The sequence below is a fragment of the Rattus rattus genome, chromosome 9 (assembly GCF_011064425.1).
Source record: "Rattus rattus isolate New Zealand chromosome 9, Rrattus_CSIRO_v1, whole genome shotgun sequence".
NCBI lineage: Eukaryota > Metazoa > Chordata > Mammalia > Rodentia > Muridae > Rattus > Rattus rattus.
In genome coordinates this window covers 1792508-1820121 of record NC_046162.1, presented here as the reverse complement: position 1 = coordinate 1820121, position 27614 = coordinate 1792508, and the positions used below count along the sequence as shown (strand labels likewise).

The 27614-nt window shown below is 52.6% G+C and overlaps 2 protein-coding genes, 1 long non-coding RNA gene and 1 other non-coding gene across 19 annotated transcripts; 2 read left to right on the top strand and 2 right to left on the bottom strand.

Moving 5' to 3' along the window:
* Positions 1 to 3081: 3081 nt before the first annotated feature.
* Rab26 (RAB26, member RAS oncogene family) lies at positions 3082 to 7720 on the top strand. Of its 4 annotated transcripts, none has more exons than XM_032913761.1 (9): positions 3082 to 3429; positions 4506 to 4616; positions 6011 to 6052; positions 6127 to 6193; positions 6363 to 6415; positions 6667 to 6732; positions 6819 to 6875; positions 6975 to 7051; positions 7158 to 7720. In XM_032913761.1, exons 1-9 carry the CDS (start codon positions 3232 to 3234, stop codon positions 7258 to 7260), a joined length of 774 nt encoding a protein of 257 aa, XP_032769652.1. In that variant the 5' UTR covers positions 3082 to 3231; the 3' UTR covers positions 7261 to 7720. The 4 variants fall into 4 exon arrangements, with proteins under 4 accessions (XP_032769652.1, XP_032769651.1, XP_032769650.1 ...); XM_032913760.1 differs by having other exon boundaries at positions 6948 to 7051; XM_032913759.1 differs by lacking the exon at positions 6363 to 6415 and having other exon boundaries at positions 6667 to 6875.
* A 325-nt stretch (positions 7721 to 8045) lies between these two features.
* On the bottom strand, positions 8046 to 8545 carry LOC116909978. Its single transcript, XR_004389119.1, has 2 exons — positions 8378 to 8545; positions 8046 to 8176 (listed from the first exon to the last, which is right to left on the bottom strand). It is a non-coding gene; the product is annotated as an uncharacterized LOC116909978 (long non-coding RNA).
* On the bottom strand, positions 8256 to 8338 carry LOC116910670. Its single transcript, XR_004389202.1, has one exon. It is a non-coding gene; the product is annotated as a small nucleolar RNA SNORD60 (small nucleolar RNA).
* A 376-nt stretch (positions 8546 to 8921) lies between the features above and the next one.
* Traf7 (TNF receptor associated factor 7) lies at positions 8922 to 27434 on the top strand. 13 transcript variants are annotated; one of them, XM_032914308.1, is made up of 21 exons: positions 8922 to 9051; positions 17303 to 17418; positions 17647 to 17704; positions 19695 to 19789; positions 21591 to 21707; positions 22138 to 22230; positions 22395 to 22428; positions 22971 to 23154; positions 23263 to 23391; positions 23902 to 24119; positions 24196 to 24269; positions 24459 to 24507; positions 24587 to 24714; positions 24874 to 24956; positions 25566 to 25605; positions 25695 to 25811; positions 25896 to 26018; positions 26197 to 26316; positions 26399 to 26530; positions 26612 to 26731; positions 26903 to 27434. In XM_032914308.1, the coding sequence occupies exons 2-21, from the start codon at positions 17341 to 17343 to the stop codon at positions 26915 to 26917; spliced, it is 2007 nt and encodes a 668-aa protein (XP_032770199.1). In that variant the 5' UTR covers positions 8922 to 9051; positions 17303 to 17340; the 3' UTR covers positions 26918 to 27434. The 13 variants fall into 13 exon arrangements, with proteins under 13 accessions (XP_032770199.1, XP_032770198.1, XP_032770197.1 ...); XM_032914307.1 differs by having other exon boundaries at positions 8923 to 9051; positions 19698 to 19789; positions 23263 to 23397; XM_032914306.1 differs by having other exon boundaries at positions 8923 to 9051; positions 23263 to 23397.
* Positions 27435 to 27614: the final 180 nt, after the last annotated feature.

Genomic DNA, 27614 nt, shown 5'->3' with positions numbered 1-27614 from the left:
CTCATTCTTGCCTGTTCTTCAGGGCAGGCCAGACTCTGGCCTTGGGGTAAAGCTGGAAGCCTGGGGGGAATGAGAGAGACAGGCTAGGCTGGGGAACTCACTAGACATGCTGTATTAGGGCAGCTCCCAGAAAGACCAATTACAAGTTCACAGGAGTTGAGGGATATGAGGGACCTGGGTGACTCCATTCATTTGGAGACGCTGGCATGTGCTGCATAGCTTTTTCTTTGCATTCCGAGGCTGAAGGCTGGACCACACTTTCCAGGGAGCATGCAGCCAGTTCTGACTCCCCGCCTTGGGGACCGGTCTCTGCCAGCTGTACTCTTCTTTCCAAGTTTGAAGAAAGATCTCAGAGTTCGGAGGACTCCAAGCCAGGCTAAGGCTGTCACGTCCTGCTCACCCTTTTTTACCAAACTGGCTCCTTCCCTCGAGCTTGCTCTGAGCCGCAATTAGTTATCTATTGCCATGTCACAAACAGCTCCCAAATACTTAGGAGACTATAGTTTTAAAAAGCTCATCTCTAGAAGAACGTGGTGGCCTAGAATCCCAACACTTGGAAGCCTTGAAGCCAATCTGGTCTACATAGTGAAACCCTGTTGTATACGGCATCATCCGTTGGGCTCCTGTGTCCATCAGAGACTCGGCTCACCCAGTCAGCTACTCTCCATTGGATGCTTGAGTGTTCTCTAATCGTGGCACCCAGATTCTGAAAACCACTGTCTTGGGGTGCAAGAACCTGGGATCACTTCGGCTGTACCATGGCTCAGGTTCAAGGGGAGGAGACACAGATCCACTCTATCACCGGAAAGAATACCAATGCGCTTGCCGCCTTTTTTATTTTTTTATTAAATATTTATTTACTTGTTATGTATTCATCATATAGCTTTCTGCCTGCATGTATGCCTGCGGGCCAGGAGAGGGCATCAGATCTCAATATAGATGGTTTCGAGCCACCATGTGGTTGCTGGGAATTGAACTCAGGACCTCTAGAAGAGCAGTCGGGGCTCTTAACCACTGAGCCATCTCTCCAGCTCCCGTTGTTGTTTTTTTGATCCAGGATCTGACTATGCAGCTCTGGAACTCACAATGTAGACCAGACTGACCTCCCAGAGATTTGCCCGCCTCTGCTTCCCAAGTGCTGAGATTTAAAGGCATGCCCTCCACCACACCTGACTCTTTTCATTTTAATTAATCAATTACTTTTGAGACAGGGTCTCGCTATGTAGCCCTGATAGGCCTGGAACTTGCTATGTAGACCAGGCTCACCTTTAACTCACAGAGATCTGCCTACCTGTGCTTCATGAGCACAAGGATTAAAGGCGTGCGCCACCATGCCCATCCGAGGGCTGCATCTCTGGCTTGTATTTCTTTTACCAGTTTAGCGGCTGCTTATTGAGGCCAGGAGCTGGCTGCCAGGGATAAGGCAGTGACCAAGACAAGCTGCTTCCTGTGCCCAGAAAAGCTTCCATTTCAGAGTGAGAAACGAATGGGAGTAGAGGAGCCTAGAGATACAGAGCGTGGGGGAGAGAGAGAGAGAGTGCCCTGAGGTTTCTCAGGAGAAAGCAGAGACCTGGATTTTATGTAAATGTTCCTCCCTTTAAAGGCAAGTCTGTCTCCTCTGCTGTTGGAGGCTCCCCTCCTCTGCTACCCTCCCACTTTCTCTGGCTTGCCTGTTCCCTCTCCTCCTAGAAGCCTGCACTATTTTCACTGCTCACATCCTCTTGAATCCCCTCCTTGCAGCCCCTGCCCCCAGAGCATCCAAACTTGAACTCTTTTGGGCATCCCATGGTACACATTCATACAGATTCTAGGCGGCAGCTGGAAGGAGGTTGTGTGATCTACTTCCTAGGGCAATAGGCACAGGATGTTGAGCTTCTCAGCTGAGATCATCCTGAGGCCGACCTTGTGAGGACAGGAGTCCTCAGGGAATGCAAAAGTGAGATCCCAGTCCCCCCACTCTAGGTCAGGACATACAGATCTGGAGAAAGAGGTAAGGGGCTCTGTGACCCAGAGGTAGGGACTCTTTCATGCTCTGCTCACTGCCAACCGAGAAAGCTCAGGAGGCCGCCAAGAGACCCAGAGGTTTGGTGTCAACGATCACATCTTGGAGGACAGCTAGGGCACTCCAGAGGAACACCAAGAAATTCCATGTCTCAAGGGCAGCAGCCTCCAGCATCCATTGTCCTCACCTCTGACCACTGAAGTTTCTTCTGACTGGAGTGTCTTGGGTGAGAGGCTTTGGACAGAACTCCTCCAATCAGCATAGGTGAGGTAGCAAAGTCAGATCCTGGAGAAGGATATACCAGGTCCTGGACCAGTTTGGGGTCTAGAGAATCAACACTGACCTCTTTTGGATGGAAAGACCTCAGACCAGTCAATTCTGGGAAAGGGACCTTCAGTCTCCTAGGCTGTCAGGGCAGAGGTTTTGCAGTGAGTATCTCAAAGGGCCTGATGCTGGCTGACTGTGACAACTACTTCATTTCTCACTTCAGATACCCATGCTTCAGCCGGGGGGGGGGCGGTGGGTGGGCAAAATATGTGAGGAAGAACATCGTGTCCATTATGCCTCTGATCAGCTGAGCCCAGAGTGCTCGGGCAGAGCAGGGATTGTTTGTGAAGCATGAGTGCTGGAACTTCCTGAATTTGCCTGGTGTGGAGGGAATAGCATTGAGGACAAGTAGTCGGATGGCTGGTATCTCTGATGAAAAGAGAAACCCCGAATCTCAGGCTGCCTATTCATGCAAGCCGCTTGCCCCCAGCATCCTCAGCTCAGAACACATCGTAGTCCCATGTCCATGGACCTGTCTATTGAGCTAGGTTACTGAGCTGGGACACCGAAGACTGGGGCAAGGAACAGTGCACCAAGAGGACACAGGATCCTAGTGCTTCCCTTGACATAGACAGCTAGGCCCTTGAGCATAATGCATGCTCCTAGGTTGCACACCTAAGGCCTTCGTGGGACCTCTTGACCCCGCCCCTGGAGCGGCGGGATTATTTGCATGGCTCCGCCTCAGAGCGGCCATTGGCAGCGGTGGCGGGAGGCCGGGCCTGAGTGGCTGCGCCGCCTGTGGGGACGCGGGGGCGGGGCAGGCACTGAGTGCTGGAGATGCTGCTGCTGCCGCCGCTGCCGCTGCTGCTGTGGGACGGGTTCGGGTCCGAGTCTGCCTTGGCGGGCACGGAGCGTGGGACGACCTGGGACCCGGTGGTAGCAGCAGGAGCACACTGAGAACCATGTCCAGGAAGAAGACCCCCAAGAGCAAGGGGGGGAGTGTGCCGGCTGCCTCTACGCTGCCCGCCGCCGCCAACGGGCCACGTCTGGCACATCCCAGGACAGCGCGCCCCGGCCCAGAGGCACCGCCCAACGGGCCCCCGCAGTCCGGCCGGCCCTCACTTGGTGGCACTGGAGACTTCTACGACGTTGCTTTCAAGGTGAGCCAGGCACCTCCCCGCCATGGGAATGCAGCAGGTGGTGTTGGATCCTAGACCGCCGCTGGGGAAGAGTGCAGGGCCGTGCGGACCCTCGGCGCTGAACTGGCTGGCTAGAGCAGCACCTTGGAGCTGGCATGGCAGTACCTTAATTGTCGCCAGACCCTACGTGCGTGCACGAGCGCACGCGTACACACACACACACACACACACAGAACCAATAGACTTGGGTCTGGGGTATTCAACAGCTGGCAGGGCCCGACTCCCACTCCACCTACTGCAAGGCCAAGTAAGGGGTCCTGAAAGATCCGAGCTGTCCCTCTGGGACCTATGGCCCTTACTGGTGCTCTTGTCTCATCAATTCCTATCCATATGCTGCCTTCCCTCATCCCCAGGGACTGTAAGTCTCCTTTTTCTAGGAGAGAGGAGAAAGAGGCCACCCCAGATGGGAACAAAATTGTGAAATGTGTGAATTGACCTCCAAAGGCCGGACCCCCACTAGGTTCTGGAACATTGGCCTCAGGGATCATGAGGGAGGGAGAGACTTCTGGTCTGCCCCTTAGGCCCACAGATCATCCCTAGCCTCACTTCACTTCAAAAACTGACGGGCACACTTCTGAGCCTTGCTGCTGAGATTTGTGTCTTTGCTGGAATTCGAAGACCCCCCCCTCCACCCCCGTACTGAGTTCCCACAGGTCTCTTAGGAGGTTCCAGCTGCACTCCCATGGCTCTGCCCCCCATAGGCCCCAAATGCTGCCCTCCCAGATCGAGCATGATGTCTATGGAGGAGGGGTAGGTAAGAAGCTGGATGGGGACAGCTGTCCTCACTCCCTGTTGACTTAGCAGCATTGTTGAAGGGAGAGGTGACAGGGGACTAATGGGGACAGAGAAGCTGGGCATTCGTGCTATTGGGAACCATGCTGCTGTGTTCCCTCAGGCTGTGCTGAACCTACAGGCCTGGATCACTCATCTCCTCTCCCGCCCCTCCCCCAAAAGCTCAAGGCGGACCAGAAGCATCTCTAGGTGGGCAAGGCCCTAAGCTCCAAGCCTGAATCCTCTGCTCCTCCTGCCTGCTCTAGGTCATGCTGGTGGGGGATTCCGGTGTGGGGAAGACGTGCCTGCTCGTGCGCTTCAAGGATGGGGCTTTCCTGGCTGGTACCTTCATCTCCACTGTGGGCATCGACTTCCGGGTGAGAGTAGAGGCTGATGTTCCGAGCTCTGACTGGGTCCAGCTGGGCTATGGTTGTTAGATCCAGGAGGTGGAGCTTAGCTACTATACCAGCTGCCTCCCAACACCTGAGGGGCCTGGGGAAGCCTCCTAACACCCAACCCAAGGTAGTACCTGTATTCAGATAAAGCAGAGTTCTCATGCCAGGGGCTGATGCTGTGCTGAGCTATATAGCTGAGCTATAGCTGTGCTTCAGAATAGTGACGGTGAGAGAAACCTAAGGCCTGTTCACTCAGGAGGCCCCTGCCTTTGCATATGGAAACCCCATGAGGATGCCTGCCAGGCAGGGTCCTGGGAGTTCTAGCATTAAAGCCCATCCCCAACACCCCCCCCCAACCCTGCTCAGCCTGAATCTCATGTGCCAAGGTGTTGGTGTGTTCTTGGCAAATTCTGAATTTGCATTTTTCTCACCCTTTAATTAGACCCAGTTAGCAGGAGGTTGGGAGGAAGACAGGAAAGGGGGCTCCCTCCAGCCGGAAGTGTTCTTTATCCCGATTGAGGACTGTAGGTCTCCTCAAGCCTTCTAGGTGGTTATAAGAGTCCAGGATGAAGTGAAGGCTGAAGAGTCAGAGGGAGCAGGGCAGGCATGAGAACAGGGGCTTTTTGCCTGTCATGGTCTCCCGTCTTGGTTTGTAGGGCTGCTTGGTTTGCACCCCTGTTCACGGCACAGGAGAGGCAAAGCATCCCCCTCCTTGCCAGGCAGATGGTGGAGCCTGGTTCCCCAGAGACCTAGAAGTGCTGATAGCAAGAGCTCTGGAGAAAGGGAGAGCCAGGCTTAGCCTCCTTTGGGGTGACAGGTGGATGGCACTCTAGTCTGGTGTCTAATCTTGAAAACATGCAGACAGCAAATTCATGAATATCACCTATGCATCAACTACAGATCTGGGCTCTGTGGGCATAGTACAGTCAGACAGGCATAAGTCTGTCTCCTGGAAAATGGGTGTCCCAGCAACTGGGGGTGGGGGTTGGGGGAGGCAGCTTCTCCAGGCAGGGTGTAGTTCTCAGTGTACACAGTAGCTCCAGTTGAGGTGCTCCTAAGCTAGCATCTATCTTAAAGCAGGAACAGTGTACTAATAGTGCTACACTTTTGGCAAGTAGGAACTGTGTATGACCTGGTGTGTGTGTGTGTGTGTGTGTGTGTGTGAACAAGGGTTGGTGCTGGAAGAACTGTCAGGGATATCAGGCATCTGCTAGGAGCCTCCAATTTTAAGCATAAATGTGACCTTGTTCTCAGAGCAGAAAGAGAACAGGAAGTGCTGTAGGAATGGGGGTCCTCCAATCTCCCCATCACTGCCTTTCCCCCTTCAACCAGAGGACGGCGGGCATCCTTACTGGTGCCGGCTGGTTCTGTTTCAGAATAAAGTTCTGGATGTGGATGGCATGAAGGTGAAGCTGCAGGTGAGGTTACAGGAGTTTGGGGCTGGAGACACCAGGGAGAGGTTGGGCAGTATGACCAGTGCCTGTTGCCACAGATCTGGGACACGGCTGGTCAGGAGCGGTTCCGAAGTGTCACCCATGCCTACTACCGGGATGCTCACGGTAAGCCCATAGACATGGGGTCCAGCTATCCTCCCCAAGTCTGGGTTACCTACTGGCATGGGGGCAGGGGCGAGTAGGCAGGTGAGGGTGACTTGGGAGTATTTAGAAGGGTTCAGGTAGTGAGGAGCCACTGGGTCCCAGGGGTGTCCTCATTGCTTTCTGTATCCAGCACTGTTGCTGCTCTACGACATCACCAACAAAGATTCCTTCGACAACATCCAGGTCAGTGGCCATGGTGGGGGAATGAACCAAGATTGTCTAGATGGTAGCAAGATCCCCAGAGTCCTGCTATTTAATAGAAGGAAAGAACTAACGAACCCCTCATGGTCTCATTTGCTAGCTCAATAGGCCTGGGTGATATCTGACTCCATTAGCAGGACCACCTGGATAAGGGCTTCTAGAAAAGGCGGATCAGGTGTGGCACAAGAGGCCGAGGACTAGCCCTGCGACTGGCCCCAGCTTTCCCCATACAGGCCTGGTTGACAGAGATCCAGGAATATGCCCAGCAGGACGTGGTGCTCATGCTGTTGGGGAACAAGGTGGGAATCTGGGCCTGTCCTCTCCAGCCTGGCCCCACAGGGCATGCCATGGACTGGCATTAACCAAATCCCTGTGCCTGGGCCAGGTTGACTCTACTCAAGAACGAGTGGTAAAGAGGGAAGATGGGGAGAAATTAGCCAAGGTGAGTCAAAACAGGGAGGGTGAGGAGGGTCTTCTTGAGATTGTGACACTTGGGCCACCACCATGTGCCCAGCACCTGGCTGGCAGCAGTTATTTGCAGGAGTATGGGCTACCATTCATGGAGACCAGCGCCAAGAGCGGCCTCAATGTGGACTTGGCTTTTACAGCCATAGCAAAGTAAGTCCTGGTAGTGAACAGAAAACACTACCCTCACGGTTTAGGGTTTAGGTTAAATGGTTGTGTTGTGCTATTGTCTACTCCCCCTCCCCCCACTGCTCTCCAGGGAGCTGAAACAAAGATCCACCAAGGCTCCCAGTGAGCCACGCTTCAGGCTGCACGACTATGTGAAGAGGGAGGGCCGAGGGGTCTCCTGCTGTCGACTCTGAACCTGGCTGAATTTCGGTTCTACTACGCTGGAGGCAGCTGTTTGGGATACCATAGGTGATGGATGCCAGAATGTCTTCCTTTTCAAGACACCTGAGGCAGATGCTCTTAAGCCCCTTGGCCTCAGGGGCCATTACAGAAAGCATACAAACCACACTATGGCACGTGGCTGCCCTCTTCTGGGCACTCCCAGCAGGAAGGACGGCACCACATCGTGCCTCCTCTCTATGAAAAGCCATGCTTACTGCACACGACCAAAGGCTGTTGTCCATTTGTTGGGTTGCTTCCAAATCAACTAGTAGGCTCTGATGTAGGAAACCACAGGAAGATTGGGCTGATAGAACCAAGTCACTACTTAGCAGGCTGGCCCAGTCCTTCCCACCTTGTACTAAAGTCACCAGACCACAAATGTTGAGTGAAAACCTGTCTCTAAAGTCCCCATTAATAAAGGTGTTTCTGGAGTTTGTGTCATCTGTGGAAAGTCATCTTCTGGGGCCAAAAGAATGGCTTTGTGGGGGAGGGGGTAAAAGGTACTTCCCTCCAAGCCAGAACTCACCTGGGGAAACATTAACTTATACGCAGATATCCTCCCCACTAGGATTAGGATTATCAAGATTAGGGTGTCCCACCTGAGGCAGTACTAGCTTAAACGCTCACCCTAGACTAGAAGGATACGGACAGAAAGAAGGACTTACTCTTGTGACTCAGCCCCTTTACAGACTGTGAAAAGACCAGGCCCTCTACGGTATTGTCCTAACAGGACACGAAATAACGTTTGAGACCAGAGTGAGGTTGTACTTCCGCTTTATTGCTAGCTTAGATACACAGATGCCCAGCTTACCAGCCAACACTCCTATCCGTTGGGTCTTGAGATGCAGCCGATTTACTGTGAAGGTCTGCAGCCGACTTAATGTGCTTCTGGAAAAAAAAAACAAACATAGATCTTCACTTTAGGTAACTTTTCACCCAAAACCCATCCAATTAATGGCGTCGCCCCCAGCCTCAGTTTTATAATGTAATCAGACTGCACATGTATGCAGTTTTCATACGAGGTGTCAGAAATTGAATTCATCACAGGCTTGGGGCTGCAAAGGGAAGCCAGGCCCGCCTCGTTCTTACCTGCAAAAAAGGAGTCAGAAGATAAATGATAAAGGTTTAAGTCCTTAGGACTTAGTCCTTCTTGAAGAAGGCCGAACTGCAGTCGAGGAGACTTTTGAGTTCCATCTGGCGACCACAGTTCACAAAACGTTCCTTATGAAAACTGGACGAAAGAACGCACGCACACACCCGAAATCCCAAAAAGAACGACTGCTCCCGAGGCTCAAGAGTTTATAGAACTGCCCCTTACGTGATTGGTCCATCTCTGAGGAAGTGCCCACCTTCCTCCACTGCTGATATGCTCCTCAAGCTATCCTGCAGTTTCCACCAATCGTACCGTCGATTTTGTTTTAGAGGCGGTATCTTGGGTAGCTGGAATAGCCTCCGGGTGGTAGAGCCATTGAGTCCATGAGTGATAAGGCAGTTAGCCAATCAAATTCCTATCTGTAACATAGAGTGATTCTGAAGCTACCAATCCGGTTCTTCAGTGCAGAGGGCGCCGGAAGTCGTAGTTTAGGAAGCTCAAAGCGTGAAGCAGCCCCTAGAGTTCCTGAAGTCGGTGAACTACAAGTTCCGACGTGCACAGCGCCCGGGGACTTCCGGCTCCTGTATCCTGTACCTTTCCCGGCCCCGGGCCGAGAGGGGCAAGATGATGCCGGAGGGTGTAGCCGCTGCTCCCAGGCAGCTGCGGGCGGGTGAGTGAGTGCGCCGCGCACTGGACCTGGGACTCCGTCTTCCGCGGAGTGCGGTGGGGCGCGGGCTGGTTATGGGACCGTCGCGAGCGGTCGTGGGCCTAGCCTGGGGGGCGGGACTGAGACAGCTGGGGTCTCAGCCTCTGTAAGTCATCCTGACTCTCAGTAGATCCGTCTGTCACTCCTTCCCTTCACTCTCTCTTTCGTTCTCTCCGCACTCCTACGATTTTGAGCGCTGCTTGTGTACCAAGCAGTATCCTAGGCTCTGGAGAGTCGGCGGAGAACCGGATTCCAAACTGATAAGCTCATCTGGTACGCGGTTTTGAGACAGATCATTCTGCCTCTAGGGTCCTATGCAGTTTAGCAGTATTTCTGGATTTGTACCTGGATGGTAGTAATACCCACAGCTCTGTTTTTTTACGACAAAAATGTCTCAAGACTTTGGTAAATGTTTCCTTGTGGCAACTCACCTCCAGTACTGTTATTCTAAAAGGAGCGAGAGACTGACAAAAAGTTCATGAGGAACTGTGATAAGTATTACGGGGTGTGTGGGGGGGAACCGAACATAGATAAAGTGTTGGGCGTTTTTAAATTTTTGGTAGGGAACCCTACAGTTAGCCAAAGACCTGATGGAGAAACAGTCAGTCTTGAGGCATTGCGGGAAGAGCCTTACAGGCAGAGGGAGCCAGAGGGATAAAGGCCCTGTGAGAAGGGCTTGGAGCAAGCCAGCAAGCACTAACAAGTGATAGGTGAGGTTAAGAGGCAGATCAGGGCAAAGTCTGAGAACCTTCTGGTATGCATAATGATTTTATGATTCAAATGAGATAGTGAGGAAGCTGGATCAGCGCCTTCTTACCCTCACTAGAGGCCAGTTGTCTTAGCGTAGATTCCTTTGAGGCAGGCCAACAGGATCAGATGAGGCTGAGGTCTAGAGAAATGTACCACTTCAGTCAGTCTCATCTCCCCTCCTGCCCCTCCTGCTTCACACTCCACACAGGCTCACTCCTTTACAGATGGTTCCCTGTTGGGCTTGTTCTTCAGCCTTCTCTGAGTCTCTTCGTGTCTTTCTTGAGGGTCTTTGTGGCAGGCACTGCTTCAGTCATGGAGACACTCTTGAAGATACTCCATACATTCGTGTTTCTCCAAGGAAACTCCAGTCCCTGTACCCTGAGGTCCTAAGTCTATTTGTAACCGTCTCTTCAGGAAGTCAGAACCACTGTGTACAGCCTGACTAAGATGACCACAGACTAGGGAGGAGTGGCCAAGAATGCTGCCCAAATCCGAGAAGTTCCTTGATGTAACTTCTTGTAGCCCTACATCAGAGTCTTTCTGAAAATGAACGGGAAAGATCAGGGTGTTTAGTAATCTGTGGCTGACAGAAACAAATGGGGCTTCATACCCTTCCCTCCCGGCTGGCTTCTAGCTCCTCAGGGGTCAGACTAAACAGTCTTTGCTAATCCAAGCACCCAGAGGGTATAAGTCATGGATGAAGCAATGCCTGGTACGGAAAATAGGAAGAAAGCACATCTGAAGCTATGTCTGATAGCTCCTTTCAGATTTGGAGCCATTAAAATGTTTTATAGTGAGAAATACAGTCTCCTTCAAGGTCAAGCAACTTACCCAGTTATTCCTCCCTTGAATCTGGCCATAATATGTAGGGAGCTTAGTCTCTGTAATTGGCTTCCTGATTCAATTCAGAAGGGACTAGCTTGAGAGTGCAGTGGGGCGCCTACTTTACTGATAGCAATGGAGTAGCAGAAGGAACAAAGTTTGGGTCAGCCCTTGTGTGGCCACAAACTGGATTGTCTGTGGGCCAACTTTTGTCCTTTCTCAGCAGCCACTCCAATCTCTCAGAGCCATTGCTATTGCTGTATCCATAGCTTTTAGTTATCTCTGATAGCTCCCATCCAGTCGTGGAGCCATTAAAATGTTTTTAGTGAGAAATACAGTCTCCTTCAAGGTCGGGCAACTTACCCAATTTTACCTCTTTTGAATGGTCAATAGAATTCAAACCCAGGTCTGTCTGAGTCTAGGGCCCCTGGTCATGATTACTCTGCCATGAAGTGCCAGCCTGCGCCTGCCTTTAGGAACTGTCAGATGGTTGTATCTTGCTGTACACAGGGTTCCCATGAATCTGGTCTTAACCAGCAAGTGGGTACCCAGCACTTTATCAGACCTGGACTGGCTTGTCCATGAGAAACCCTTGGAGAAGAACCTACCAACCCCCCACCCTTCAAGAGATGCTCTTAGTATTCGCAGAGTGCCAGTCCTAGGGAAGAGTAATATGGCTTAAGGAAAACAGATTACTTAAGGATAACTGAGCTGGTAATGGAGGACTTGATGCTTCTTGAGAGTCCGAAGCACAAGAGGTCACAGTATAGAAGCCAAGAAATAAGGCCATCCAGTCCCAAGAGATCCAGGGGAGCATGCCTGTTGTATACGGGGCAGGGGGAATAGCCTTGAAATCCAGGTTTGATGGGTGGAGCTGCTGTGAGAGCCAGAAGCAGGTGTATAGTGTGGGATGGGGCTGCATAGGTGTCTGCTCTACATTCTGTCTGGCCTGGGACTTTAATGATTTACCCAAGCTTCTGTGGGGTAGGAAGAAGCATACACAAGGGGGTCAAAGCCACTTAAGCAGATCCCTGGGCCTGCTGCCACATGTTTGATACCAGTTGGGTTTGTTTGAGACAGCAGGGCACTGGAATGGGATGACATATATCTCAGAGCACTCTTCCTGTTTGCTCCGGATCTGGCTACTCTCCTCCCCCAGGAACCCCTCTGCAACTTGTAGACAAAGCCTGATTCCTGTACCACAGAAATGAATGCTAGTGAGGTAAGGCCAGGGCCTCTGGCAGCAGAGGATTGAAGTTTACTTCCCTGAACTCTGAAGGCCTGAGCAGGCAAGGTACAGAGGCTGGGTATGGGTGTAAGAAGAAAGCAGAACATTGGGAGGGAGAAGCAAGCTAAGGGACCCCCAACCACCGTGTCAGGATGGTGGGTATGGACAGTAGGAGAACTGAGGATAGAGACAGAGCTGGGAAGCTCGGAGGGAAAGAGCCGAGATCTTCAGGTCTGAGGTAAGCAAAGGCTCTCTGGGGACCGTGGCTGTGAGACCCTGCCTGCTTGGGGTGGAAAAGATGTGCTTAAGGGGACGTTCAAGGGGACAGGCCGAGGGAGTGCCTTTAGATTTGCTATGGCAACCACGTCTGTTTCTATAGGATTTGGCAGCCAGATCTGGTTTTGAGCCCAGGGGAGCTGAAGTAGGGGTTGGACATTCTTCAGGCTCCTGCACTGGCTTCCTCATACCAGGAGATATGCTTGGAACTCTGGCGAGTATGACCAGAGGCTGCTCTGGCTGAAGTCCAGCCTGTTGACCACCACGGCTCAGGCAGGACTGAAGCCTTGCACGGCTTGTCTACTGGTGACATCCGAGATAGATAGTGCCCTCCTCCATGGAGTGTGTGTGTGTGTGTCTGTGTCTGTGTCTGTGTGTCTGTATGTCTGTCAGTCTGGTCTGGTCTGGTCTTAGCCTTAAAACAATCCTGCCTCAGGCTCTCAAACTTTTTGTCTTTAAAAAGACCACATCTTGGGCTGGAGAGATGGCTCAGTGTTTAAGAGTGCTTGCTCTTGCAGAGGACCTAGGTCAGTCCTCAGCACCAACATGGCAGTGCACAGCTGAGTATAACTCCAGCTCATGGGATCCAGTGTTCTCTTTTGGCCTCTGCATGAGCACTGCATGTTTATGGTGCACATACATACACGTAGACAAAACAGTAACACACATAAAATTAGATAAATAAAATTTTTTTTAAAAAAAGATAGACTCCAGAGGGATTGGTCTAGAGAGCATTTCCTGTTTTGGCAACAGCCTGAAGTTGAGTTCCTAGTCCTCATGTTGGGTCTCTCACAACCACTTAAAACTCTCAACTCCAGGGAATCCAGCCCTCCTTTTGGTTTCTATAGGTACCAGTACACATGCACCCTTAAACTTGGGCACACACACACTTTTCTTCTTTTTAAAGATTTATTTATTTATTATATATAAGTACACTGTAGCTGTTTTCAGACACACCAAAGAGGGCACCAGATCTCATTACAAATGGTTGTGAGCCACCATGTGGTTGCTGGAATTTGAACTCAGGACCTCTGGAAGAGCAGTCAGTGCTCTTAACCACTGAGCCATCCCTCCAGCCCTTTTTTCCTCTTTTAGAGATAAACCTTGGGGGAGCTGGAGAGTTGGCTTCATGGATAAGAGCACGTGTTGCAAAAGACCCGTGTTCGATTCCCAGCACTACATAGAGGTGCAGCACCTCCTCAAACACCAGACACGCTTGAAGGCAAACACTTGTATACATAAAGCAATAAAAATCTAAAAAGAGAAAAAAGAAAAATCTCGGGTCTGGTGAGATGGCTCAGCAGATAAGGGCACTTGCCATCAAGCCTGACGACCTGAGACCTGAGGTCAACCCACGTGATACGAGGAAGAGAACAAACTCCCACGAGATGTCTTCTGACTTCCACGTGTGTGTGTGCGTCCCAGCTTGGCAACCTGCGTGGAAGGAGAGAACCTATTCTCCAGTTTGTTTTCTGACCTCTACACACTTGTGCTGGGGACTGTGGTACATACACATTCTAATGCGCACACAGAGAGATAAGTGGGACAAGAATCTGACAAAAGAAAAAAGTAAGTCGAGAAGGTAGCGTTCTGTCGCCAGCTGTGGTGCTTTGTGTCTGTCATCCCAGCCCATGGTGGTTGAAGCAGGAAGATCATCAGTGCAAAACCAACTTGAGCTGTAGTGAGACTGTCTTAAAAAAAAATCCTAGGCTGGGCGGTGGTAGCACATGTCTTTAATCCTAGTACTTGGGAGGCAGAGGCAGGTGGGTCTCTGTGAGTTCGAGGCCAGCCTGGTCTACAAAGTGAGTTCCAAAACAGCCAGGGCTACACAGAGAAACCCTGTCTTAAAAAAAAAAATCTTGGGACTAGGAAGATGGTCCAGTGGTAGAGCACTAGTTGGTATGAGATCTCACGTTTAATTTCCATGTTTTTTCCTAATTTTTTGTACCTTTACTTATTTTTATTATTTGAAAGTTTTGACTTATGTATGTCTGTTTAGTACATGTGTGCCTGGGAAGTTAGAAAAGCGTATCAGGTCCTTTGGAACAGGAGGTAGAGGCTGCTGTCGCCACAGAGTGGATGCTAGGAATTGAACTCAGAGACACTGAGGCGTCTCACCAGCCCCACTGAGTTCAGGTGGGTTTTTTTTTTTTTTCAAGACAGGGTTTCTCTATGTAGCCTTGGCTATCCTAGAACTTGCTCTATAGACTAGGCTGGCCTTGAACTCACAGAGATCCACCTGCCTCTGCCTCCCCAGTGCTGAGATTGAAGACATGTATCACCCCAGCCCAGCACCACGTTCAGTTTTTAATACCACTTTTACAAAAATCTGAAAGAATTCCGTTTCTTAGGGACTTATATGTTCTGGGCTCCACAGATAGACAGATAGTCTTGTCCTTGGGAGAGGGTAGAGAGTTTCTATGGCAGATCGTGGGTAGCCCACTGCCCGCTGCTCTCTCCAGGTTGAGATTGTGTGTCGTCTTATAGAAATCTGTCCTTCCACCCTGGAGTGAGAGGACAGGAAAGAGCTGGCTTCCAGGACACATAACCCCAAAGGAGTTCCCACTGAGGTTAACAGCTGTCAGCTAGCGCCCCTCAGCAGAATGGTGGGTTTGGCTTGTGTGATACTTTCCCTGTTGTCTGAGGAATGGTCCCCACTAGCTGCTGAATCCTCTTATTGCAAAGCTTAGAGCCTGAAGACATGACCTTCAGTGTACTTCTCAGTCCTGTTGAGGGTAGTGGCCTCCTTGTGGGCTTTGCACAGTTTGGGACGCTAGCCTGAGGTTAGCCTACCCTCGGGTCCCTGAAGGAGGCTGAACCCATGTGAATTGGGAAGCTGCTTCCTGCTTTTCCAGTTCATTTTGGCTCTATGCTTCCCCTCAGGCTAGTTCTGTTCCCTATACTGGCTCTATAGGCTGGCTACTGGTTCACAGGTTGCTGTTGTGTACTTTTTCTTTTAACCTTACAATAGAGCAAAGCCTAACCAGGCACTGTGTTCCTGGGCTCACAGGCCAGAGTAACAGGTGCTTGGAAGCAACTCATTAGAATGTAGGTCTGTCTGTCTCTTTTTTTTTTTTTTTTTTTTTTTTTTTCCGGAGCTGGGGGCCGAACCCCGGGCCTTGCGCTTGCTAGGCAAGTGCTCCACCACTGAGCTAAATCCCCAACCCCCTGTCTGTCTCTTAATACCACTCTGTGAGCTCACCTCCTAGGTTTCTCCAAAGGATTAAACCTTTCACACTTACAGAGCAAGCCCTGAAGTCTCCAGGTTTAGGCTAACTGAATGTCATGCTAGGAGGGCACCACTGTTCAACAAACAAGCAACAGCTTTGTTTAAACCCTAGGAGCTCCCTGCAAGGGTCACAATCAATGGGGCACTCTCCTGGTCACGAGGCCACCTACTGATTCATCCTTGCTCATCCCTTTGACAAGCAAGACCCTGGCAGACTGTCAAGGACCTTCCTCCTCAGGAAGTAGATTGGGGAAAAGGGGCAGAAAAATACAGGGTATCCTTCAGGCCACATCCACATCTTTCCCTCACGGCTACCTCTTCTGTATGTCTTTCCCTAGAGAGTCCAGTCTAAAGTACCCAGAGCCAAGCTCTAGAATCACAGTTGAGCCTTTGAATATTTGGTGGTATTGAGGCTGGTGTAATGAGAGGGAGGAAGTGAATACCGTAGAGCCTCTGGCTTATGTTGGCAGCTCTGACATGAGGCTAAGGTCAGGAAGAGGTAGGCCTTGGCCTGCCTTTTAGAGAGTTCCACTTACCTATACTTGAGGGCATTTAGAGTGACAGGTAGCAAGTGCCCGACAGTGCCAGTTACAGTGCCAGGGCAGGAGCTACCCTGATTTGTGAGATGGGTTGGAAGTGAGATGGGATGGCCAGCTGAAGAGGTGGGTGAGGCCTGGGGAGTAAAGGAAAGGACCAGGATTCAGCTAGGGTTGCAGACAGGGTGAGCACTAGTCCTTCCTCAAAGCTCTCTGGTTGGAGCTGAACAAGTCTGAGTAAAACAGGACACACTTTGCGGCCTTTCAGTGTTTGTAGAAGAGACAGTGCTGGGGGCCCTGATAGAGAACGTGGCGCGTGCACCATTCCTAGGGAACTGTGGTAGATACTGTCTGAGAGCCTTGGCACACACCAAGCTACCCTGTGGTGTGGTGCTGGCTTGTGGAATGGATACTCCACCACCGTGGCTCCCTAGAAGGTGGCTTCAAAGGCTCCACTTCGGCCATGAGCCTGAAGAACGAATGAGCATGGTGAGCTAGCGCCACCCTTGGAACCCCTCGGGGATGCCTTCTACAATGCCATGTCCCTGCGTGTCTACAGCTGTAATGTCACAGGGTGAGTGTGGTCCTGGACATGTTCTGAGTGTGACCTACTAACTGGGTTTCTTTCCTGTAGATGCCACATGTCTACCCTTTCTTCTGACCTTCTCTTCTGGGCCGAACGGGGACATTGGCCCATGTATGCTGCCATTGTCCCTATGCTTCCCTAGCTCCTGAGTGGCACAGTTGTTATGGGTGATCTCCACTGGTTCAGTTCTAGGGTTCCTCTTTTTCCTGTGACTTGCCCTGTATGACTACATCTGGGAGACAGGCTCAAGTGACTGCCTATTGGTTCTTTGTGGTTCTGGCAGGGTACTAATAGCATGTGCTATAACAGGGAACACATTTATGTAGTCTGGTGGGTCCCCATGTGACTAAGTCCTGGTGTGTGTGCCACACCTTAGGCCCAGTCTAATGGATGAGCAGAAAGCAAGACCCCAGCCTTAGCCATGGGGACATTTGACCTGCAAAAAAGTAGGCCGTGAAGTGACCAACTGTGATCAGGACCTGAAGATTAGCCACACAGTGGGGTTTTTCACGTCAGGGGTAGAGCTATTTGGCTTCCTCAAAAGCTTCAGTCCTGAAGGGATGGTACCACTAAAGATCAGCTGTACCTGGAGCCTTGGCCGCCTGAGTGGGGTAGGCAGGAAGGCCTTTGCCCATTGTGGATCTACTCACATAGTATTAGAGGTAGGAAGAAGTTAAGACCTGCCCTGAGATGGGCTGGCCAGAAGTCTACAGGCGGGGGAAGCTTTGCTCACTTGCAGGAACCCAGAATGCCACCTCTAAAGCCCCTCATTTGTGTTTCTCTCATAGGGGACACTGCCCAAGGAACCTGGATGCCTCTCTAGAGCATGAGCTCAGCCAAGAGTGCCCGCTACAACCGCTTCTCCGGGGGGCCGGCCAACCTTCCTGCCTCAGACAGCAGTGGGGTAAGAGAAGAGCCTGTAGGTGAGGCCTGTGCTCTGCTTACCACACTCCAGGCCCCCCGCATGCTAAATGTATAACTTGCCACCGAGGGCAAAGCTAGGGTCCCTCAGGATAGTCTGTGCCTGTTGATGGTGTGTCCCTGCATATGCATGCAGGGGGCCACCAGCAGGTAAGCATGGCAGTGTGTGTGATCCTGTGCACCTTGCATTAAGCCTTTTCCATTGTCTTAGACCAGGATGGAAACGACCTTTGGGCCTACCTTTTCGACCGTCACCACCATTACCAAAGGTGAGCCTGACCAGGAAGATTTGTACTCTGCTGGGATTTAGGGGCTCTTCCTGGTAGGGTGGTCTCCTGGCTTCTGTTTCTCCCCATGTCTCAGTCGCCAGCAAAACAGAGTTAAGGAGTCCTGTTCCTGTGCCTCACCTTTATTATCAGTGCCCCCCTCTTCACCCTGAAAACATGCCCATCCCCTGTGGGGGGCAGTCTTGACCTTCCTGGTACCACTAGTTATATCCCTATCTTATGGTGACCCCTGCCTCAGCCCAGCCATGACTCCTAGTGTCTGAGTGTGTGAGTGGGATCTGGTGCCATCAGACAAGCGCTTCAAGAGACATAGCGTAGGGTGGGGCCGTGGGGCAGCATCCATGCTGAAGGCGGGCAGGGCCAGGGTTCTGGGGCATGCTGTTCTGCTTTTCCCGTACTTACTCCACTGCAGGAGTGCGCCAGCTACTAATTGGTTTTTTAATTGCCTTCCCATGGCTGAAGGCACAGGGCTACCAGGTGCACACCAGTGCCTTTTATTTCTGGATGACCTGAGAATTCTCAAGAGAGGGCCTCTTCTCCCACACCCCTACCAGGAGGCCATTACTTAACAGTTCGTACACCTTTAGAGACTGCACAGTGCTTATCAGCACTGTTGAGGGTTCCAGAGCCAAACAGCATGTCAGCTAGTCAACAGTGTACCAGTACTCGCCTCATCCGGCCCAGTCACAGGATAGGCAGTCATATTCCTAATCTTGAATGGAAGCCTTAGGGTTCTGATTGCTATGACATCTGGCTCGGTTTTAACCTGTGCTGGTTGTAGCCTATCCTTGGCGCTGCAAGCCTTATAGGGCCTATGAGATGGTTCTCTGGTTCCCACATGGACCCTTGACCTTTCATTCTTGGGGAACCTCAGCTTTCAGGACCAGGCTGGACAAGGTATTCTATAGGCAAAAGGGAGGGAGACCAAAAGTCTAGCTCCAATTCCTGATTTTGGTTGGGTTAGAGAGGAATAGGGAGGACCTAGACTAGACGTGTATTTGCTGAGGTCCTTCAGTTGCTCTGTTTCCTCTTTGTCAACCTGGCAGTTACTTTAAAGATCAAAGGGAAGCCCCCAAGTGACCCACCCTAGAAAGATGCCAGGCCACTCATATACTATTTGGGGTTGATTCTGTGCCCAGCAAGGCATGGGGGCCCCTTGTTGGGCTGAAGAATGGAACCTTGTCGGGGTATGAGAGAAAGATCTTAGTTGGGCTTGGTGGTGCTTGCCTGTAATCCTAGCAGTTGGGAGGTAAAGGCACGAAAGTAATGCATCTGAGGTAACCCCGAGCAGTCTAAGGAGACCCTGTCTTCCTGCATTAATCTCAGCTCTTGGGAGGCAGCAACAGGTCCATCTCTATGAGTCCCAGGTCTCAAAAAGCCAGATTCAACAAAAACTGAATCTGGGGAGGTATCTCAGTGGTTAAAAGCACTGGCTTTTCTTCCAGAGGACCCAGGTTCAATTCTCAACACCCTCATGGTGTTTCAGAGCAATCTTTAACTCCAGTTCTAGGAGATCCGATGTTGTTTGCTGGCTTCCATGGGCACCAGTCACATAAGTGGTGCATAGACATACATGTAGGCAGAACACTCGTCCATGTACAATTTAAAAGGAAAGAAAGAAGGAAAGGGCAGCAAAGGTTGGGGATCTAGTGCTGGTGTGAGCATGAGCCAAGTCCCAGGTTCTCACACTAGAGGCAGGAAATGATTTACGTCTCCTGTTGGTAAGCAGGGCAGGCAGGCAGCTAGCAGTGCATTCTCAGTTGTCTGCAGGTCCAGTCTGATGAGCCAGGGCCACGCTGCTGGTACTGGTTTACCTCGGAAGACTTTCCTGGATAACCACGTCCCAGTCTAGGACAGGGAGGCTGAGAGCTAGAGACAATCGAAGGGTTCCGTAGCCCTGCCAGATGTCTCCATCCCTCAGCCCCTTCCTCCACTGACAGCTGTGTCACTCAGCCCTTCCCCTCTCTTTCAGCAGCTGATGGGACCAGCACATACAAACAGCATCGCAGGACGCCTTCCTCCTCTAGCACCCTTGCCTATTCGCCACGGGATGAGGAGGACGGCATGGTAGGTCTCCACGATGCGGGAGCCCAGTGTGATCCCCAACCCTCCTGTCAGGCCCTCCTCACTGAGGTCCAGGTCCTAAGAGGAGCTGGCAGGAGAGCAGAGTCAGGATGGTGAGGCACCTTGAGGTCTGAGCACTTGTTGCATTCCTGAAACTAAGAGGAGGCTCCTGTAGCTGGGTGGTGGCAGGAAGCAGCCAGTTTGTGGAACTGTGCTTTAGGGCATGTTCCCTGAAGGCCAATTTCAGGCAGTTTGGGCTCCATCTTAAGGGAGGTGGGAGCCATAAAAGGTGTGCTTAGGTGAATCCGCCCATGGGACAGAGGATGACTGCCAGGACTGAAGTCTTTGCTTGGACGGCAGAGGAACCAGACCTCTTTTCCCTTTTCTTTTTGCTTTTATATTTGGTGGGGTTCATTGTCGTTGTTTTGTTTTGTTTGAGGCAGGGTCTCTATGTGGTCCTCATTATCCTGGAGCGCACTATGTGGGCCAGGCTGTCCTTGAACTCACAGAGATCTGTCTGTCTCTGACTCTGGAGTGTTGGGATTAAAGGAATGTACCACCATGCCCAACCCCTTTTTTCCCTTTTCATTAGGAAGGTAAACATCCAGTAGGCATATTACGGGGCAGGCACTGCCCTGAGCCCCAGGATGGGTCAGATACCTGGTGCCCATACCCCACAGCTTCACCTCTCTCAGTCTCCACCCAACTCCTGACTGCGGCCTGGGCCTTGGAAGTGGATTCATTGTGCTTCTGGTTTTGGATAACTCTGGGGCATCTGACAGGTTATAGTACCTTTAGTGTGATGTCCTAGAATCTTGTGTTTGCTGTAGGACATTGAGCAGCCATGCTCACCCCACCGCATTGACTGGCCTTAGTTGCTGTGCTTGGCACGGGGGGTGGGAGTGGGGGAGCCTAAGAGCTGCACTAGCCAGTAGGCAGAGGGGAGACTACAGCTCTGTACTAGCTCCTGCCTAGTACTCTGTGTCCTCTGCCTGCCATTGCTGTCTGTGGGGGTATGACCCACTTCCTTTAACTTTGCCCTCTGGGTCTCACAGGGCACTCCCATGCACGATGTAATTTGGGACATCGGAGTAAGGAGAGATGGGAACTGCCCTGGTGGGTGAATATGTGCCCAGCCTCTGCCTCTGTTCAGGGACGCCCAGAACTGGGATGGGCTGCATCCCTATCTCATGGCCCCCTTCCCTATTCTGGACGTAGGCTCGGGAGAGGCAGGTGAGCCTAGGCATTGGGCCTGCATGGAGGAGCTATGGCAGCAGTAGCTCTTGGACGCCGTGCCTCTATCCCCTACGACCTCTCAAAGGTCGTTCCCTCCCTTCACGTCTAGGAGGCGAGGTCAGCCTCTGCTGAAAGTCCCAGTGAGCCTTCCCGGCTGGGTCTAGTGTCTCCTGGACAAGGCAGCTCAGCCCATGGGCTCCTCTCCTTGACCAGACTTCTACTCTTTTCTGTTGGGTAATCTGGTGTCTTAGCTGCCCCAGGATTGGCTGGTGGATGCAGCCTCTCTGCGGCCCACATTCCCTCACGGGAAGCAGGAAGAAGCCTGAGCATGTCCTGTAAAATTGAATAGCAGGAAATCTCTCCATTTACACAAAGAAAGTTGGCAGGCAAGAACGGGCAGCCCAGCACCAAAGGCCAGGGCTGGCCGCCACAGGCCACGGGATTGAGGCCATCCCAGCCTCCCACACACAATCCACAGCCTTGTGGGTTTGCTGGAAGTGGGGTGGCTTAGGGGCGCCCCTGCCTCCACAGGGCTCAACCCCCTGACAGGCTGCCTCCATCTGTGCAGCCCCCCATCAACACTCCTCGACGCTCTGACTCAGCCATCTCTGTCCGCTCCCTGCACTCCGAGTCCAGCATGTCCCTGCGCTCCACGTTCTCGCTGCCTGAGGAGGAGGAGGAGCCGGTAGGTGTGGTGGGCTTGGCAGGAATCATCTTCCAGGGTTGTCAGTGCTGCAGTGGCACAGGGCACTGTCCCTCAGACCGCACCAACATAGCTCATGTTGAGGGTAGGTCAGACCGGATTAGGGCCTCTAGTCTATGTGAAGGCTGCCTGGGGATGAGTTGTGGGAAGGTGGGGCTCAGACGGGGTCCTTTGCTAGTCTGTGAGGCAGGAAGAGAGGCCAGTAAGGCTGAGACCATGTGTGCAGATGCTGTGTGTCAGTTTCTCACTGCTCACAGCCTGCCTCTGAACCACACCCCTTGCTTTAGCTCCTTGGTCCTCTCATGGGTCTCAGTGCCAGTGAACAGCCCCGGACGGGTGAACGTGCAGGCGGCTTGGGTAATTAATGTCACTCCTGGCCCACGTGCTGACCATTTTGCTCCACTCTGTCTAGGAGCCATTGGTGTTTGCGGAGCAGCCCTCGGTGAAGCTGTGCTGCCAGCTCTGCTGCAGTGTGTTCAAGGACCCTGTGATCACTACGTGTGGGGTGAGCACACACACCTCTCCCACCCGACTCTGCCTGCTGACCCTCATCTAGGACCTTAGCCCTGCTCATCCTAAGCTGGCTGTCCAGCAGGCGCTCTCTGCAGTGGTGTGGGATGATGTGAGACTCTGACTGGAGTCCCCCAAGTCTACTTTTTGTCCCCACAGCACACCTTCTGCAGACGATGTGCCTTGAAGTCAGGTAGGTCTGTGCCTCCCATTCAGACCTGTGAGGTTGGTAGGTAATTCCCACCCTGCCCTTTCCCAGGCTGCCAGCAGAGGCCACTGGATTCTTATCTAGGCATGTGTGGCTTCTCCCAGGGCTTGAATAGTGTTGCCAGGGTTCGGGCCTGGCAAAGGACCTCGATAGCAAAGCAGACCCCGATTCCTGGTGTCTCCAGACTCAGAGCCTTGGCTGTGGTGGGCGTGGGCTGGGTCCCAGGGTGAGGGCTTGGGCTGACAGATGCTGTTGTCCCTGGCAGTCCCTGCTGCTGCTCCACACCCACTGGCTGCCCTTCTGCCCCCTGTCATCACCTGCTCGTCCTCTGGGAGGTCTGCTGTGCAGCTCTTCCTGCACCGGCACCTTGGGGCAGATGAAAGAGTAGACAGGGCACCCGGTGGGCTTCTCTCCACCTGTCGTGCCGTTGCATCTCCCTCCCCAGGACTTGGCTTCCCACTGGGCAAAGCTGCCAGGGAGAGAGGTGGCTGGGCAGGTGGTGGGCTCAACATGTCCTCCTCTCCCAGAGAAGTGTCCTGTGGACAATGCCAAGCTGACAGTGGTGGTAAACAACATTGCAGTAGCTGAGCAGATTGGAGAGCTCTTCATACATTGTCGGCATGGCTGCCGTGCAGCAGGCACTGGGAAGCCCGGTGTCTTTGAGGTAGACCCAAGGGGCTGCCCCTTCACCATCAAGCTTAGTGCCCGGAAGTGAGTACCTTCGGGTCCTCCATCTCCCTGGGGTTGCTGAGCACCTTTATGTCTCTGGGGCAACTTTGTGGGGTCTCAGCTCAGCCCCTGTGTCCTGCGTATGCACAGGGACCACGAGAGTAGTTGTGACTACAGGCCTGTGCGCTGCCCCAACAACCCCAGCTGCCCACCCCTTCTCAAGATGAACCTCGAGGCCCACCTGAAAGAATGCGAGCACATCAAGTGTCCCCACTCTAAGTACGGGTGAGTGGTGGGGGTGGGCTGGTGGGTCTGAGCCCTAGGCTGACGGCTTCTGTGAGCTGTGCCTGGACATGCACCAGAGCCAGAAGCCACACGCCGTCACAGCCCACGTCCGGTGCCCAGGAGAACACAGAAAGGACGAACAGGTTGGAAGTGGGGTGTCAGGGAAGGAGGGGGAAGGGGCGTAGATTTGAACAAGTGGCTGAAATGGGTGTGGAGGGGAAGCAGGGAAACAAAGAAAGAAGGATCCTGCCCAGCTGTTCAGAACAGGGAGGCTGGTGATGGACAGACATTTTATTCTTAGGGAGGGGGGATCCGTGAAGAATTCTGGAGGTATGAGATTTCACTGGCGAAGCGTCCTGAGTGCTGGGTGGTGGGGTCAGGAAGGTTGCTGATCTGGGGGTAATGGGCTTGACTATGATGACTCTTGAGGATTTAATAGGGTCAGGGAGGCTAAGGGCTCAGTCCTGACAGCCAGGCAGGTGGGCAGCTGTGCTGTTCCCCCAGGTGCACATTTATTGGGAATCAGGACACCTATGAGACACACCTAGAAACATGTCGCTTTGAGGGCCTGAAGGAATTCCTGCAGCAGACCGATGACCGCTTCCACGAGATGCATGTGGCACTGGCCCAGAAGGACCAGGAGATCGCCTTTCTGCGCTCCATGCTGGGCAAACTCTCAGAGAAGATCGACCAGCTGGAGAAAAGCCTTGAGCTCAAGTTCGGTAAGTCTAGTTCAGAGAACACGGAATTCGGCACTGTTGTGGACTCGAGTGATACCTTTCTTTTCTTGTCGCTCAGATGTCCTCGATGAGAACCAGAGCAAGCTCAGTGAGGACCTCATGGAATTCCGGAGGGATGCATCCATGTTGAATGTGAGTGGCTGCTGGCTGCAGTGGTGAGACTCAGGACAGATTGGGGTTCCTCCTCAGGCTTTGCCCTAGTGTTCAGGGTTTCAGGATCTGTATTCCATTATGAGCTGACCCAAGGCCTAGGGCTCTGTGGCTTTACCACAGCTCAGGTGAGCCCTACCCACCCATTGTCTGCTGTTCTTGGCCTTGCAGGATGAGCTGTCTCACATCAATGCACGCCTGAACATGGGTATCCTGGGATGTGAGTATAGCCCGCCCGCCCCTGTCCCCACACTGTCCCCAAGGCCCTACTGTTCCCTCATTAACTCTCCCATCTGCAGCCTATGATCCTCAGCAGATCTTCAAGTGCAAAGGGACCTTCGTGGGACACCAGGGCCCTGTCTGGTGTCTCTGTGTCTACTCCATGGGTGACCTGCTCTTCAGTGGCTCTTCTGACAAGACCATCAAGGTGAGTGGGGTCTGTTCCACAGGCTCCGCAGCATGGTGGGCTCAGCTGGGCACTGCATGCCAGCCTCAGATTCGCTCTCCATGGCTGGTCTTCTCTCCTAATGGCTGCTGTCCTGTCCTTTCTGCACCTGATGGGCCTGGTCTGACCTGATCTCTGCAGGTGTGGGACACATGTACCACTTACAAGTGCCAAAAGACACTGGAAGGTCATGACGGTATTGTGCTGGCGCTCTGTATCCAGGGGTGAGTGTTAATATGGGACCCACTGACTACAGGGCACGGCCAGAATGTTCTGTACTGCCACCCTGTGGGCTTGAGCCTGTTTGGACCTGTGCAGCTTATGTCTCTTCCACCTATGGAACACTCACACCTGAGCGATACTGGATACCTAGGTGACAGTCTATGAATTCCCAGCAGAGCGGGGCCCTGCCTTAGTGTTAGGTGGCTGGAAGGATAGCTCAGCTGTCACCAGGATAGTTGTACCTTGGGTGTAACTCTGGTTATATTGTTGTAGCAGCTATATTGTCAGTAGGCCCTTCCCAAGGCTGGCTGTCCTTTGTCGTGTCTTGTGGGCTTGCTGGGTGTGATGATTCTAGGTATTGCTCAACTTTACTAGTGGTGGTGGCCTTCCTGGGACTTGGTGTTCAGAATAGGTGACCTCACTCGCTCAGCTCAGCCATCAAATGTACCAGCCTAGTTGTTCACGTCCAACTATGCACACAGAGAATGCGACTCAGGGAGCAGCAGTAGCCCTGAGACCAAGCCATGTTGGATCCTGGGGCTAATCAGGGCATGGTAGCCTCTTCTGCTTCCCGTTGACTTTCCTTCCCTGTGTTGACTTTGCTTCCATAGGTGCAAACTGTACAGTGGGTCTGCAGACTGCACCATCATTGTGAGTGGGCACAGGGTGAGGGGTTGGGGGCTGAGAAGGCCCAATGCTCTCTCCTTCCTCACTAACCCAAGTCTTGTCACCCCCTGCAGGTATGGGACATCCAGAACCTGCAGAAGGTGAACACCATCCGAGCCCATGACAACCCTGTGTGCACACTGGTGTCTTCCCATAACATGCTCTTCAGTGGCTCCCTTAAAGCCATCAAGGTATAGGCAAGACATGTGTGGGCATGAGGGGGCTCCTGGGCCAATGGATGCCATCCTAGCCCAGGCTCATGGCCATCCCTACAGGTCTGGGACATCGTGGGCACTGAGCTAAAGTTGAAGAAGGAACTCACAGGCCTCAACCACTGGGTGCGGGCCTTGGTGGCAGCACAGAGCTATCTGTACAGTGGCTCTTACCAGACAATCAAGGTGTGCCAAGCCACCCCTGGTGGCAGGGACCTGCCCTCTGCTGTCCTTCCTAGGGTGTCCTAGAGCTTCTTCTGCCCTTTCCCTACCCTCCACCATGCTCTGAGGCTGTCTCTTGGATCCCTGAGGCCCAAGGTAAGCAAGTGCCTGGCCTGAGATTAAGTGACACACTTTCCCCTAGATCTGGGACATTCGGACCCTTGACTGCATCCATGTCCTGCAGACATCTGGTGGCAGTGTGTATTCCATTGCTGTGACGAATCACCACATTGTCTGTGGCACCTATGAGAACCTCATTCATGTAAGGGCTACCCTAGAGCAGGCCTCCATCTCTCCTGCCCTTGTTTTAGGTCTCTGTCTCACTTAACTCTGCCCCTTTTCAGGTATGGGACATTGAATCCAAAGAGCAGGTGCGGACCCTAACGGGCCATGTGGGCACAGTATATGCCCTGGCAGTCATTTCAACACCAGACCAGACCAAAGTCTTCAGTGCATCCTATGACCGCTCCCTCAGGGTATGTGCTGCCCAGGAGGAAGAGGCCAGAGGTGGCTGGGCCAGGGTAGGCCCTCATCTCCCATGGTCCTTCATCCCCTAGGTCTGGAGCATGGACAACATGATCTGCACACAGACGCTGCTGCGCCATCAGGGCAGTGTAACTGCACTGGCTGTCTCCCGGGGCCGGCTCTTCTCGGGGGCTGTGGATAGCACCGTGAAGGTAAGTACCTATGGCTTGGGCTCTTGACAGGAGTTGCATGGGACAGAACTTGGAGAGTGGGTGAGGGGCAAGTAGCCCGGGCAGTTAACAGAAGAGGGCTGGGAGACTTAGACCGTCTGGAAGGGAATCCTTGGGCCATATGGGATCTGAAATAGAACTCTTTCTTTGCAGGTTTGGACATGCTAACAGAATCCAGGCCAGGCTTGACTCCTTCTGGGTCTGTAAGTCAGGCTGGACCTCCATGATGGCCTTGGAATGTCCGCCTGTCCTGTGGAGACAGGTAGACAGGCTCAAACAGCTAGGCAGTGTCCTCTCTGCCTCTGCTCAGTGCGGGGTCTTTCATAAGGCCTCACTCTTACTTCTACCAGAGAAATGCCCAGGCCCTGCTCTGGGCGCCAGGTACGATGCTTGCCCGGCCCCACCATTCATATCACTCCACAGACTTTTGTTTTGAGACAGGGTCTCACTATGTAGCTCTGGCTTGCCTGGAACTCACTGTCAACCAGGCTGGCCTCAAACTCACAGATCTGCCTGCCTCCACCTCCCAAGTGCTGGGAGTAAAGGCATGTGCCACCGCCCCTGGCTGGACCCAGATGGACCATGGGTCCTTTTTACTCACCTTTTCTACTGGTTTTAGACTGTATATAGATTTTATTACTTCCCTGTTGAAATAAAAGCTGCACAGACTGTGGTTGTGAGTGGAGACAGCATCTTGGGACCATCATTCATGTGGCCCCAAGGACGTTGGTATGCTCAGGCACAAGATGGGAGGGAGGAAGGCCGGGTGGACTTCCCTTCCCTGCAGGAGGCAACTTAGCACTCCTCTGCTCCCGGCCTCTAGGCTGAGCCTCACCACCCCCCCCCCCATGTCCCCAAAGAGTGA